The sequence below is a fragment of the Lemur catta genome, chromosome 3 (genome assembly GCF_020740605.2).
Source record: "Lemur catta isolate mLemCat1 chromosome 3, mLemCat1.pri, whole genome shotgun sequence".
Lineage (NCBI taxonomy): Eukaryota > Metazoa > Chordata > Mammalia > Primates > Lemuridae > Lemur > Lemur catta.
The window spans coordinates 29,565,956-29,581,012 of record NC_059130.1 but is presented as its reverse complement, the minus strand read 5'-3'; the positions used below and the strand labels follow the sequence as shown (position 1 = coordinate 29,581,012).

The 15,057-nt window shown below is 50.3% G+C and overlaps 2 protein-coding genes across 3 annotated transcripts; one reads left to right on the top strand and one right to left on the bottom strand.

Annotated features, from left to right (window-relative positions):
• Positions 1-4,779: 4,779 nt before the first annotated feature.
• LOC123634099 (glycosylated lysosomal membrane protein) lies at positions 4,780-7,796 on the top strand. The gene is made up of 6 exons (XM_045545365.1): positions 4,780-4,938; positions 5,458-5,715; positions 5,907-6,107; positions 6,231-6,449; positions 6,903-7,159; positions 7,269-7,796. The coding sequence occupies exons 1-6, from the start codon at positions 4,828-4,830 to the stop codon at positions 7,432-7,434; spliced, it is 1,212 nt and encodes a 403-aa protein (XP_045401321.1). The 5' UTR covers positions 4,780-4,827; the 3' UTR covers positions 7,435-7,796.
• Positions 7,797-8,039: 243 nt separating this feature from the next.
• On the bottom strand, positions 8,040-14,983 carry TMEM79 (transmembrane protein 79). 2 transcript variants are annotated; one of them, XM_045545366.1, is made up of 4 exons: positions 14,859-14,983; positions 13,275-14,074; positions 12,778-12,991; positions 8,040-9,165 (listed from the first exon to the last, which is right to left on the bottom strand). In XM_045545366.1, exons 2-4 carry the CDS (start codon positions 14,029-14,031, stop codon positions 8,952-8,954), a joined length of 1,185 nt encoding a protein of 394 aa, XP_045401322.1. In that variant the 5' UTR covers positions 14,032-14,074; positions 14,859-14,983; the 3' UTR covers positions 8,040-8,951. The 2 variants fall into 2 exon arrangements, with proteins under 2 accessions (XP_045401322.1, XP_045401323.1); XM_045545367.1 differs by lacking the exon at positions 14,859-14,983 and having other exon boundaries at positions 13,275-14,254.
• Positions 14,984-15,057: the final 74 nt, after the last annotated feature.

Below are 15,057 nucleotides of genomic sequence, written 5' to 3'. Positions count from 1 at the left end.
TTGTTTATGACCACAGGACTTAGTCAGACTAAGTTGAATACTTGGTGGTAGAATAACAGTAAGTACTGTATAACAGATGTGTTCTAGTCACTTTGCCTATGTTAACTAACTGATCCTTACAACGACCCTGTAAAATAGGTATTAATATCCCCCATTTTGTGAGGAGGAATCTAAAGCTTAAAGTAAGCTGTTCAAGGGTCTCAGCTGGTAAGTGACACACCTGGAATTCATATGTAGGTGGTCTGGCTCTGGAAGCTGTGCTTTTACAGCTGGCTGTCCTGACTGAACTCAAATAGGGGATAGAAAAGGGCTTGTGAGAGTGCCCCTGGAGACCCTTTCTGCTCAGTCTAAAACCCTCAGCTTTTACTCTTTTACAAGGGGCTCAAGATTAAGCCTGCCTGCCTTTTGCTGAAATCCCTGCCTCTTGTAGTGTTAATTCCCTTGGAGCTCTAACTCTTTAAAGAGAGATGATGAGTTAATTCTCAAATAAATTAGTAAACAAATAAGATCTTGAAGAAATACTGTTCATAAGACCTGAGAAATGGAGGTCCTAAGGAAGCTATGGATTCTTTCCTCCCGTTTGTCCCTTGTATAGGTTAGTTCTGGTTTCAGCAATAATGTTAGACACTTGGATAGCATAGTTGTCTTTCCTATCATTGATAACCTTTTTTTTCTTAAAGCGCCTATAATATTTTCTAAACCTACATAAATAATGTGTACTCAGTCTAGCTTTCAAAGCCCCTCTTTGCTTTTAAAAATTTAACTTAGTAAATAAAGGTCACCCAGGCCACCTTTTTGTATTCTCCCTTATCGGGTCCAAGAATTGATACCTTAGAAGGTACAAGTATAGTAGTCCATCAGTATCTGAGAGATTAGTTTCAGGACATTCCCGCATATCAAAATCTGTGACTGATCAAGTCCCTAATATAGATAAAATGGTGTAGTATTTGTATATAACCTATGTACATCATCCCATATACTTTTTTTTTTTTTTTTTTTTTTTTTTGAGACAGAGTGTCACCTTGTTGCCCTGGGTAGAGTGAGTGCCGTGGCGTCAGCCTAGCTCACAGCAACCTCAAACTCCTGGGCTTAAGCAATCCTACCGCCTCAGCCTCCCGAGTAGCTGGGACTACAGACATGTGCCACCATGCCCGGCTAATTTTTTCTATATATATTTTAGTTGGCCAGATAATTTGTTTCTATTTTTAGTAGAGACGGGGTCTTGCTCTTGCTCAGGCTGGTCTCAAACTCCTGACCTTGAGCGATCCACCCTCCTTGGCCTCCCAGAGTGCTAGGATTACAGTTGTGAGCCACTGCGCCCGGCCGATCCCATATACTTTAAATTCACCAGGCGTGGTGGGTCATGCCCATAATCCTAGCGCTCTAGGAGGCTGAGGTAGGAGTATTGCTTGAGCTCAGAAGTTCGAGACCAGCCTGAGCAAGAGCGAGACCCCATCCCTACTAAAAATAGAAAAATTAGGTGGGTGTTGTGTGTGCCTATAGTCTCAGCTACTTGGAGGCTGAGGCAGGAGGATCACTTTAGCCCAGGAGTTGAGGTTGCAGTGAGCTGTGATGACGCCACTGCACTCTACCCAGGGCAACAGAGCAAAAAAACTCTTGTCTCAAAATAAAAAAGGAGGCCGGGCGCGGTGGCTCACGCCTGTAATCCTAGCACTCTGGGAGGCCGAGGCAGGAGGATCGCTTAAGGTCAGAAGTTCGAGACCAGCCTGAGCAAGAGCGAGACCCCCGTCTCTACTAAAAATAGAAAGAAATGATTTGGACAACTAAAAACATATAGAAAAAATTAGCTGGGCATGGTGGCACATGCCTGTAGTCCCAGCTACTCGGGAGGCTGAGGCAGAAGGATTGCTTGAGTCCAGCAGTTTGAGGTTGCTGTGAGCTCGGCTGACGCCACGGCACTCTAGCCAGGGCAAAAGAGCGAGACTCTGTCTCAAAAAAAAAAAAAAAAAAGGAAACCCATATACTTTAAATCATCTCCAGATTTCTGATGACCTAATACAATGTAAGTGCTATACTGTTGTATTTTCTATTTTTTTTCCTCACATATTTTCAATCCCTGGTTGGTTGAATCGGTGGATATTGAACCAGCAGTACAGAGGGTTGACTGTACTTTTTTCTCAAGAAAAATGAATTTTTGAGGAAGCTTCTGAGAGTATATAATTCCTAGAGTAGCCATTTAGGAGAAAAAAAATAAAATTGGATCCCTACTTTATTTTTTTATTTTTTTTGAGACAGAGTCTCACTCTTTTGCCTGGGCTAGAGTGCTGTGTCGTCAGCTTAGCTCACAGCAACCTCAAACTTCCTGGGCTCAAGCAATCCTGCCTCAGCCTCCCGAGTAGCTGGCACTATAGGCATGTGTCACCATGCCCAGCTAATTTTTTCTATGTATATTTTTAGTTGTCTGGCTAATTTCTTTCTATTTTTAGTAGAGACGGGGTCTCGCTCTTTCTCAGGCTGGTCTCGAACTCCTGACCTCGAGCGATCCTCCTGCCTCCGCCTCCCAGCGTGCTAGGATTACAGGCGTGGGCCACCGCGTCCGGCCCCTACTTTATTTTTTTTTTAAGAGAAAGGGTCTTGCAAAATTGCCAGGCTGAGCTTGAACTCCTGGCCTTGAGTGATCCTCCCACCTCAGCCACCCAAAGTGTTGGCATTACAGGGGTGAGCCAACCTGGCAGGATCCCCACTTTATTACAGCAAAATTAATTCCAGGCAGCTGAAAGCTTTAAATAGAAAATTAAATCATAAGAGTATTAGAAAATTGTATTTAAAATGTGTCAGTGAGGGGTGGGAACCACATACATAATTTGCATGGCAAAAGACGGGAAGGAGAATGTTAGCAACAACACAAGAGTTAATTTCCTTAAAGGACTTTTAGAACTTGGCAAGAAGAAAAGGCCTATAGAAAAATAGACAAGGTATAAATACCTTCAAATACATGAAAATTAATGACTAAAATATGAAAATATACTTAACCTTTTTCATAGGGAAATATAAGCTAAGTTTGGTAAACACTTGCAATGGACATGCACATGGGTTGAGTGTCAATTGATAAACCTCATAAAAAGGGCAATTTAACCTGGTGATTCCACTCCTGGTTATTTATCCTACAGAACTGGTTCAAATATATGAAGTGGGATTGCAGCATTTCTCGTTGGCTGAGTCCATTTCAGTCAGGACCAGTACTGTTTGCCACAGGAAAATACTACTTTATCAACAGAATTCTGGTTAAATAGATCCATGAAAAGTTTGAGGTTACAGTGTGCTATGGTCACACCACTGCAATACAGCCTGGGGGACAACAAGACCCTGTCTCTAAAATAGATCAATCCATGGAACATGCCACTACAAGGAGAATGAGACAACTCCAAGGGCATTCATAAGGAACGGTCTTTATATATGAGTGAAAAGCAAATGAGAACAGTGTTTGGATACCAAATGTGCAATATTATATACAGTATTCTTAAGTAGAATATCTTCAGAAGGATATATAAGAGCTGGGCATGGTGGCTTATGCCTGTAATACCAGGACTTTGGGAGGCTGAAGAGAGAGGATTGCTTGAGGCCAGGAGTTTGAGACTGGCCTGGGCAACATAGTAAAGACCCCTGTCTCTACAAAATATTTTAAAAATTAGCCTGGCATGGTGGTGCACACCTGTAGTGCCAGCTACTCTGAGGCTGAGTGAGGAGGATTGCTTGAACCCAGGAGTTTGAGGCTGCAGTGAGCTATGGTTGCACCACTGCACTCCAGCCTGGATGACAGGGCAAGACGCTGTTTCTTTAAAAGAAAAAAAGGACACATAAGAAACTGGTAATGGTGGTTGTCTTGGGGAGGAACCAGTTGCTGGGGAATATGGGTAATACCTTTTGAATTTTGTACCATATGCGTTTATCAGTAAATACAATTTAAGATTAAACAAAAACAAAATTTGCATTCAACCAGACTTGACCTCTGTCTTTTTTTTTTTTTTGGAGACAGAGTCTCGCTCTGTTGCCTGGGCAAGAGTGCCGTGGCGTCAGCCTAGCTCACAGCAACCTCAAACTCCTGGGCTCAAGCAATCCTTCTGCCTCAGCCTCCCGAGTAGCTGGGACTACAGGCATGCGCCACCATGCCCAGCTAATTTTTTCTATATATTGTTAGTTGTCCAGCTAATTTCTTTCTATTTTCAGTAGAGACGGGGTCTCGCTTTTGCTCAGGCTGGTCTAAAACTCCTGAGCTCAAACGATCCTCCTGCCTCGGCCTCCCAGAGTGCTAGGCTTACAGGCGTGAGCCACCGCGCCCAGCCGACCTCTGTCTTCTGACAAATACTTGTATTGTTCTCATATCCTATTTTCTGAGGTATCTTTTCTCCACAATAAAATTGTGGACTCTTTTAGGACAAGAATCTGCATACCTAGGTGTTCAATAAATATTAGATTGACAAAAAGAACCCTCCGGTGCACTGTCTCATGTAATTCCTTCAAATTCCTCTCTGGACCTTTCAACCACAAAGTTGTATTATTGGGATCCCGTTTGAATCTTGCCTAAGATCCGTAACTGTTCAGAGGGACCAGCTGGGTAGGAGAGGCTGGAAGTATGTCTGCACATGTGATCTTGATGTCTTGCTTGCCAGCCCAGTTAGGGATGACATACTCCCAACCTTTCTGATTCTTCGATTCTAATTTATGCTGGAATCTGGGTTAAGGGAAGCGGTCTCTTTAAGAACTGGTGTGGGGGCCCCGCCCTTGAAGGGGATCAGCTGAATCTGAGTCACATGACTCTCTGGTGTCTCTCTTCCGCCAACTGAAGTTGGGGCCGCATGTGCAGCCATGGCCAGCGATGCTGGGGTTAGGGGTCATCGTGCCCCCAGCCCCATGCTCCTCTTGAGTCTACTTCTGTCTGCAGCCCCATTTGGCCTGCTGGGGGAGGAAACCCGCCAGGTGAGAGCTCTGGAACTGGAGCAATAGAGGTTTCAGGAAATGCTAACCTTACAGCGTGGCTAGAATCTGGGGAATCCAAAGGGTGGCGGTGGAGGGTGGCTGCCAAAAGGAGGGTGCTTCAACCAGGGGGAGGCGCGGGGGGACAGCCATGTGTTCTGGGACGGGATCGTGGAGTAGGGCAAATGTGAGGGTAAAGTCTGGATCCTGACACAGCCTTGGGTGACCTAGGTCTAGGCAAATGTTGATTTTTTCTTCTTCCCAGCTCTGTGTCCTGACCTCCTCCTCATCAGGGTCAGGGCAGTCTTGGCTCTACACCCACCCCTCTTCTCCATCCCGCCACTGCCCCTTACCCCAGGATTCCTTTAGCTCCTTCTTTCCTAGAACCCCAAGGTCTAGGTAAGACTTTCTTACCTTTCCCCAGCATTTCCCAGACCCTCTGCCCCCAACCCTCAAGTTTCTCCTTTGCCTGTGTCTCTCCCTGATCCTGTTCCCTCCACCCTCCACTATTCCATGTTCCAGGTGTCTCTGGAGGTCATCCCTGGCTGGCTGGGTAACCCCCAGAACCTGCTTCATATCCGGGCAGTAGGCACCAATTCCACACTGCACTATGTGTGGAGCAGCCTGGGGCCTCCAGCAGTGGTGCTGGTGGCCACCAACACTCCCCACAGCACCCTGAGTGTCAACTGGAGCCGCCTGCTATCCCCTGAGCCTGATGGAGGCCTGATGGTGCTCCCCAAGGACAGCATCCAGTTTTCTTCTGCCCTTGTCTTTACCAGGGTGAGGAGGTTGGGGAGCTCCATGAAGAGTGCAGAGAAGGGAGTTCATCCCAATCAGAGGGAGGAATTGAAGAGGGGGGTGGGTGAAATAAATATGAAAGCCCTGGTGGTGGGGGAAGGTGAGTGGGAGGGGTGATTCAGGAGAAAGCTAGATCAAGGTAAGCCCAGTTCCACCCTACCCCCACCTTCCAGCTGCTTGAGTTTGATGGCACCAACGTGTCCAATATGGCACCAGAGCCCCCAGGAAAACCGTATCCTCCGTACTCCTTGGCCGAGTTCTTCTGGAACAACATCACTGACTCATTGGATCCTGCCACCCTGAGTGCCACATTTCAAGGTCGCCCCACGCACGACCCTACCAGGGCTTTTGCCAACGGCAGCCTGGCCTTCAGGGTAAGGGATGGGGAATTAGAAGGAACTCAAAAGGCTGACCTATGAGGGTGGGAATTAATGATGGGGTGGCCCTCAACCACGAGCATCCAGCTGTTTCCCATATCTCCCATGCTTCCTTCCTAGGTCCAGGCCTTTTCCAGATCCGGCCGACCAGCCCAACCCCCTCGCCTCCTGCACACGGCAGATACCTGCCAGCTAGAGGTGGCCCTGGTTGGGGCCTCTCCCCAGGGAAACTGCTCCTTGTTTGGGCTAGAGGTAGCCACCTTGGGCCAGGGCCCTGATTGCCCCTCAATACAGGAGCAGCACTCTATTGACGATGAATATGCACCTGCTATCTTCCAGGTCAGGCTTCCAGTGGAGAGGCAGATGGGTGGGGAATGTGGGTGTAACTCCATTAGGACCTGACAGAATGGTTTGACCATTTACCATTTAGCAAGTCCTTTTAAGTGTGGACACTGTACTAATGAATCTGACCCAGTCACTGCCCTCCGTGGAGACAGAAGGCAGTACAGTATGAGTCATGCTCTGGCAGGTAGGGATCTGCAAGGCCTGGGGGCCCTAAGGGGGGAGCTGGGTGCAAATTTGCAGGGCTAGAAAAGCACTCAATGCCCACCCAGTCCAACTCTCCCCTCTTACAGAGGGAAGATTAAGGCTCTGCCTAGGACTCAGGACTCCTCTGCCCTTAGCACACTGCCTGTCAGTACTAGTGACAGATGGAGGCTGGGAGAGGTGGGGAAGGGAGGGTTGGGCACAGGTTGGTCCTCCTCACTCTGTCTTGTTTGCCTTTCTCCCCAGTTGGATCAGCTGCTCTGGGGCTCCCTCCCACCAGGCTTCGTGCAGTGGCGACCAGTGGCTTACTCCCAGAAGCAAGGGAGCCGAGAATCAGCCCTTCCCTGCCATGCTTCCCCTCTTCACCCCACCTTGGCATACCCTCTCCCCCAGTCACCCATTGTCCGAGCCTTCTTTGGGCCCCAGAACAACTTCTGTGCCTTCAATCTGACATTCGGGGCTTCCACAGGCCCTGGCTACTGGGACCAACACTACCTCAGCTGGTGAGATCCAGGGCCCGGCCGAGGGCTTGGGGGCTGAAGTGGAGGGCTGAGCCTCCCAGCCTTCCCTCCTAAGCCTGCTTACGTCTCTCTCTCACTCTGCTTGCTCTAGGTCGATGCTCGTGGGTGTGGGCCCCCCTCCAATGGATGCCTTGTCCCCACTAGTCCTGGGCATCATGGCGGTGGCCCTGGGTGCCCCAGGACTCATACTACTGGGAGGAGGCCTGGTTCTGCTTCTGCGCCACAAGCAGTCTTCAGAGTACCAGTCCATCAACTGAGGCCCACTCTCTGGACGTAAGGACATTACTGGACCTGCCTTGCTGTGACTGAGACCTCTGGAGGTTGGAGGGTTAGTGTTCCAGCCAGCCCCTCCCCTCTCCCATCTTGCTTTTCTTAGACCCTCATGGACCAGCCTCAACTTCCTGGGGACCCCCAGGTGGGGCTTCCTTCATACCTTGGGGAGGGGCCCGTGACGGGGTTATTGCTAAAGGAAGGAAAGAAGGGTCCCTTGGTGTTTCTTTCCTGTATACCCAACACCCCTGTTTCCTTTGGATGGGATTCAAGGCCTCAAGGAGAGGTCTTCTGACTGGGTGGCTGGCTGCCCTGGAGGGCATGAAATAGACTTATTTTTTTCACAGGGCTCCAGTCTCTTAATGTGTGAATGTTGATGGGCTGGTTTGGAGCTGGTTCCAGGGAATGGAAGCGCTAAGTTTCTGTTTGAGACTCCATTTCCTCACCAGGACTTGTTCTCTCCCTCATCATGGAACCAAGCCTTCTGTCAGCCCTCCACCATGTGGAGCTGGGAGGTTTCTGTTGTAGTGTGAATCAAACAAGGAAGGGACGCTTGAGACCAGGGTACAAACTGGAAAAAAGAGTCAACAAAGACTGTGGTAGTAATTTATTCTTACACATACACACTCACACTGGGTTAACGTCAGCCACTGTGCCTTCCAGCCACTCCCCAGCCACCACATGCGGGCACACGTTTGCACACACACACACACACACACACACACACACACAGACACCACCCCCAACCCCTCTTGGGAGGCAGATTTCCTTGTCTACTCCTCTCACCTGTGGGAGGGGTGTGACTTCTGGGCAGTTTAAAGGTGGGAAGTTAGAAAGGCCTAAATAGATTGGAAGAGAGAAGGCAGCAGCCAGGACTGGGGCAGCTATAATAGTCTTGAGTGAGGCTAAAGGGCCCTTATTGCCAGTCGTGAGGGTCCTAAACCCAGACTCCCAAGGAAAGTTTTCACCAAACGTGAAAGTCCTATTTGATCTGATGCCCAGCCTCTATCCTGGGGCCTCTATACTGGCATGGGCAGTATTTCCAGTCTCCTTGAGGTCCTCTGCTTAGACAAATGACACAGAAATGATCAGGGTTTTGGCTGTGGCCCTGCCGCACAGAAAGCTGGGGGGAGTCTGGGGGGTGGGGCAGAGTCCAGCATTAGTGAGCCCTAATGGCCGTGGTGGGAGGCTGCTCAGCAAGGAACCATGCCTCTCCCCCGGTCCTGGCCCCTGCCCTCAGCGTCCTTAAGGGACATGGGTGTCCACCTCTTTCCCTGCAAGAAAACTAAGGCCATCCTCTATGACTGTCCCGGGCCCCACTGATGAAGGGCAGCCTGGCTAGGAAAGAGCTCCGATTGGATGGGTCCCCTGTTGGGTCAGCAGCAGGGTTCCCCCTACCAAGGTCCCAGGGCTGGGGGCAAAGTCCAGATCTGCAACCAGGTTCAGAGAAGTGTCCCGAGCCCACCCGGCTCGCCCCGCCCCGAGGCCGAGAGGGCGGAGCGGCTCAGCCCCAGGGGCGGGGCCTGTAGTCGGAGGCCGAGCGGGCGTGGTCTGGGTAGTCCAGGCGGCTCTCGGCGGCAGTGAGCATGCGCTCGGGTTCCACGACGAACATGTAGTAGAGGTTCCACACCAGCATGGACAGCAGCGGCAGGAACGTCAGGCCGTACCCAAAGCCACGGAAGGAGCGGCCCACGGCGAAGGTCAGCCAGTATATCAGCCTGTGGAGGCAAGAAAAGAGTCTGGCTACTCTGAGGGAAGCGGTCAGCTGATTGGCAATAGGCTGACGGTGGGGTAAATAGGGAGGCAGATGGGAGGGTGGATATGGCTGGTACTTCTGAAAATCGCCAAAGTTTACGCATTTAATATGTGCCAGGCATGGTGCTAATTGCTGTAAGTGAACTATTTAATTTTGACTTCCCCACATCTCTATGAGGTTGAGTACACTATTCCCTTTCATTTATTTACTTTTCAAATTTTAATTAAACAATTTTGAGTGGGCAATATACATTCACATGGTTCCAGATTCAGTAAGTAGAGTAAAATATCTTCCTCTACTGATTCCCACCCTATTCTCCTTCCCCACCCACCCCCAGGCATACAACACTATGGCTTCTTGTGCATTGGGTGATTTTTTGGCATATATGAGCAAAAAGTTTTCTTTTCCCATTTTTTGAAGTATGGTAGCATACAATATAGAGTGCTCTGCATGTCGATTTTCCCCCCATTTAATATATCTTGGAGATCATTTTATATCGGATATAAAGTTTTCTCATTCTTTTACAGTTGCAGTGTGTTCCATTGTATTTATTTTACAGTTTTGCAGATGAAGAAACTAAGATTCCAAAGGGATTAAGTAAGACTGGTCCAAGGTTACACATCTGAAAAATAGCAAAGCCATGATTTGAACCCAAGCCTGTTCATCACCCCCTCTTCTGCCATTTTAAAGCAGTAGAAGGAGAGAGGAGAGTAAGGAAGGCAGCTTCAAGAGGGCTTGAAGCCCAGAGGAATGGGTCAACCACAACCAAATTTCTCCACTTGGAAAACTCACTCAAAATCCACACCCTGCCAGGCACAGTGGCTTGAGGCTGTAATCCCAGCTACTCAGGAGGCTGAGGTGGGAGGATTTCTTGAGCTCAGGAGTTCAAGGCTTTTCAGCTATGATCAGGCCACTGCACTCTAGCCTGGGCAATAGGGCGAGACCACGTCTCTAAAGAAATAAAATAAAATACACACCCTTCAATGGAAGGAGGGGGAGGAACTTCCTCTTAATACATGAAGGACCACTTATTACATAATTGACATGCCTCTACTCTTTTTACCTGCGAAAGGGAGGGAAAAGGGAGTAACTGCTGCTCCTCTACTGTACCAGGAAGCAACATGGCATAGTAAGAGTGAACTCTTACCACAATGCCAGATTGTTTTTTTTTTTCCTGGTGCCAACAGTTAAAGCTGAAGTGCCAGATTGTTTTAAGCACTCTACATGAATTAACTCAATCCTCACAACTCCATTTTAGAGATGGTGAAACTGAGGCACAAACTGCTTAAGAAACTTGCCCATGAGGCCAGGCGCGGTGGCTCACGCCTGTAATCCTAGCCCTCTGGGAGGCCGAGGCGGGTGGATCGCTCGAGGTCAGGAGTTCAAGATCAGCCTGAGCGAGACCCCGTCTCTACTAAAAATAGAAATAAAAATTATCTGGGCAACTAAAAATATATATGGAGAAAATTAGCCGGGCATGGTGGCGCATTCCTGTAGTCCCAGCTACTCGGGAGGCTGAGGCAGTAGGATCACTTAAGCCCCGGAGTTTGAGGTTGCTGTGAGCTAGGCTGACGCCACGGCACTCACTCTAGCCCGGGCAACAAAGTGGGACTCTGTCTCAAAAAAAAAAAAGAAACTTGCCCATAGTAGAGAAGAAAGGACCCTGGATGGGAGAGGCAAGGGACCTGGATTCTAGTCCTACCACTGTTGCTGACTAACCTGATCAGCTCCTGTCCCCCAATCTGTTGTGGTTTCCTCTCTCTAAAATGGGAAGTCTGGGCCGGGTGCAGTGGCTCACAGCTGTAATCCTAGCATTCTGGGAGGCCAAGGTGGAAGGATTGCTTGAGCCCAGGAGTTTGAGACCACCCTGGCAATAGCAAGACCTCATCTCTACAAAATATAAGAAAATTAGCCAGGCACGGTGGTGTGCACCTGTAGTCCCAGCTACTCAAGAGGCTGAGATTGGCTGGGCACAGTGGCTCACACCTGTAATCCTAGCACTCTGGGAGGCCGAGGTGGGAGGATCATTTGAGCTCAGGAGTTCGAAACCAGCCTGAGCAAGAGCGAGACCCCATCTCTACTAAAAAACAGAAATTAGCTGGACAACTAAAAATATATAGAAAAAATTAGCTGGGCATGGTGGTGTATGCCTGTAGTCCCAGCTACTCGGGAGGCTGAGGCAGAAGGATTGCTTGAGCCCAAGAGTTTGAGGTTGCTGGGAGCTAGGCTGATGCCATGGCACTCTAGCCAGGGTGACAGAGCGGGACTCTGCCTCAAAAAAAGAAAAAAAGAGGCTGAGATTGCTTGAGCCCAGAAGTTTGAGGTTGCAGTGAGCTGTGATGACGATACTGCACTCTAGCCAGGCCAGCAGAGCAAGACCCTGTCTCAAAATAAATAAATCAAATAAAATGGGAAGTGTGGACCAGACAATCACTGAGTCTTCCTTTAGCTCCTTGCTGCTCCTTACTGCGTAAGCTAACTTCTATCTGAGACCAGTATTCCCCACAGACAGAGATGGGAGTCTCAGTTACCTGAATAGGAACATATTTATCTTTGCAAAATCTACTGGGAGAAAATACAAGACTGCATAATGGTCAGGAAGGAGGCTGGTGGGATAGTCAACTACTAGACTGCAATCAGAAGTAACATGAAGACTAATTTTAGCTCAATAGGAAGAATGTTTTAGCAATTAAAGCAACCTGGAATCCTGTATTGAAAGTAAGAAGAGGAAATGTGTTAGGGAAAAGTGGAAGACCTACATTTGGGTTCAGAAATTCAAAGGAGCCTTCTGGGTTATCAGTAGTTCACATGAAAACACCCCTAAGGATTTAGGTGACAGCAAACTCTGAATGAAAGGAGAGTAAGGAGGCTGCCATGAGAGCCAATGTGGCCTTGATTTGTAGGAAGAGGACAGTACCCTTGGACTAGGGCCTCCCCATTGACAAGAGGAAGAGAAGAGCAGTACCCTCAACCAGCCCCTTCCCGTTGTGAAGCAGGAGAATTTTCTGCCCAGAGGGGAGAAGCCAGGACAGTGAAGGGAGGAGGGCGATTTAACAAAGTAGAGACTAGGGGAGTGGGGGGAATTGAGGGCTGTTTCCACATATCTGAATTTGTCCTAGGCAATTCTGGCGGGCAGAGTCAGGGCAGAAGCACAATATAAAGAACTGTCTAACAATAAGGACCTTAAGAAACTGAAACATATTGCTTTATATAAAGAATTGAGCATTTGGTCACAGGAGGTGTTCAGCTAAAAGCGAAAAAAGCTACCTGACCAGAGTGCCACACAGGAGTGGCTGCAATGGGTGCATTGATTTAGATGACACCTGAAAGCCTTCCAGTTAGACAGTGGTATATATGTCTCTGAAATCAACTTCCTATGGGAAGACATGCAGCTGACCTCCTGCTACCAGGTGAGGTAAAGTGCAAGAGAGAAAGTGGACTCATCTCTCTAGGGCACACATTTGGGCCAGTGTGGAATCCAGAAAGCCCCTGACCCAATCTCTCCAAACATTCAGATTCCTGGGTCCTCTAGTATCATCACCTCTCCCGTCCCCCATCCCCAGCCCCAACTCACCGGGAGATGGCAAAGAGACCAGTGAGCAGAGGGAGCAGCTTGAGGGCATCCTGGGGCAGGTAGGTGGAAAGCACGGCCAGGTTGAAGAAGTAGAGGATGAAGAGCTGGACCGACTGGGACACATATCGCCGGTGGATCTCCACCTCCCGCCGTGGCTCCCCAAAGGGCCGAAGAGCAGAAAAGCATAACAGGCTCAGCCCATACACCAGGAGCCCTGGGTGGGGTTGGGGAACACAGGGTCAGAATAGGCAGGAGGGTGCAAGAGGCTATAAGCTGGGGGCAGGGTTCATGGTGGATGGTGCACAGGAATGGGCTATCTACATAGTGGGGCGGAGGTGGTCCTGGGAGGAGATGGGTATGCAGAGGGGCAGGGTACAAGAGGCCCTGAGGGGCCCAGGCCGAGTGAAGGGAAGCCCTCCTCCCCAAGCCAGGCAGGCCCTGCCCACCTCAAGTCCACTTCCCAGATGCTCCCTTTCTTCTCACGGGCCCAGGCTCACCCAGGATGATGGGGAAGGTGGCAAAGACCCCACAGCGCAGCGTGTAGACCAGGCGGGAACTCATGGTGGGCAGCCGTGGGGCATCAAAGGGCAGGAAGGCATATGCCCCGTACAGTAGGCAGGGAAAGAGGATGAGTGCAGCTCCCACAGACGCCACAGCCCTCAGCCCCTCACGGCCTCCACAGATCCCGCAGCCGCCACAGGAACGGCCAGGTGGCCTCACCACTGCCTCGGCCCACTTGCACTCGGGGGGCTCAGGATGGGTGACCCGGGTGGGCAGGAAGGTCCGGCGCTCGCCCTCGCCCGCCTCACAGCACACAATGAGGTCTTCCTGGGGCCGCCGCTCAATGCACTGTAGGTCGATGGGCACGAAGGCACGGGCTGCCTTCTCAGGCAGCAGGTTGGCATCATCTTCGGGCAGCTCCTCTAGCTTGGTAGTGGGTTCTGACTTAAGGGGCTCTGGCTCAATCTCCCGCCAGCCAGGGGGATCCGGGAATGGAGCGCTGGGCTGGGGGCCAGCCCCCCAGGGCAAGGTGGCAGCCTCGCTTACTGTACTATCCAAACCATCCTCGGTCCCCTCTATGGCCGTGGGAGACCCAGCTGAAGACTCCACTCTGAGGGACTCAGCCCCAGGGGACTCTCCTCCAATTTCCCCTTCTGGCTGCCGGCCATTGGGGACCAAGGCCTCGGGTGGGCTCTTCTCCGGGGCCTCAGACCCCTTCACTTCCAGCAGGGCCAGGCTCTCAGGTTCTGTCATCCTGGAACCTCTGTTCTGGGGTCTACCACAAGGTCATGTCATCCTGGAGGGAGGAGAGGAAAGCTGTTAGAAACCCCTGTCTTCTGGCCCATAGGACGGGTTGACAGAACTGGAACTCTCCAGGGCAACTGGCCTTATGGGCTTTAGCTCCTTCTGGAACCTTAGAGAGAACACGGTGCAGAGGAAGGTGTTGAAACAGGAAGGTGGAGGGAAATGAGCTGCTGAAATGGAGGCAGCCTTTCAACATCAAATGCCGCCCAGCAGGAGAAGGTGAGTCAGGGGGCACAGGCCCTGGCAGCTGTGACCTCAGTCAGTCCCCACCCATGCCTTCTACCCCCTCCACCAAAACCCCTGGAGTCATGGCCACCCTAATGCAGAAATGGGAGGAAGAGGAGGTGTCTACAACTTTGCCAAGAGTTTCTTTCCCACCAAGGATCTTCCTGTGGACAGAGAAGTTACCCCTCCACCATCCCATTTCCCCTTCTTTCTGCAGATCCTCACCTGGAACCCTCCTGGCAACTGATACCAGTGATCTGCCCACAGATCTGTCCCAAGGAGCTGAGAGTTGCAGGGTACCCTGTCCTTTCATCAGTACTTGGTCAGTTTCCAAACTCCTCACTAGCCCACCTCATCCATCTCCGCAGGGCCTGGGTCTGTTCATTCTGACTTTTAGGTCTAATCATGGCTGTTTCCCATGCCTTCTCTCCTGTTTTTCTCCCCTCCCTGCCGCCCTCCACCTCACTGCTTCTGGATGGGGCTGATTCCCCTCCCTTGTCTCCTCAAAGGCCCTCCTACCCTTGCCATTTGGACCCATGACACCCTCTTACTTTTCATCTGGAGAGAGGCGAAGGGTCCCCAGTGTCCGGGAAGGAGCTGCCCAGCTCCCTGCTAGCTCTGTAAGTATTTCTCTCCGTCTCCCTCCCTTTATTTACCTGTGTCTCCAAACCTGTCTGACCAGAGCAGGTGGGGCCCAGATTAAAGGGGCAGGCCCCGCCCTGCTGAATCTGCCGACAGAAAAAGCATTGG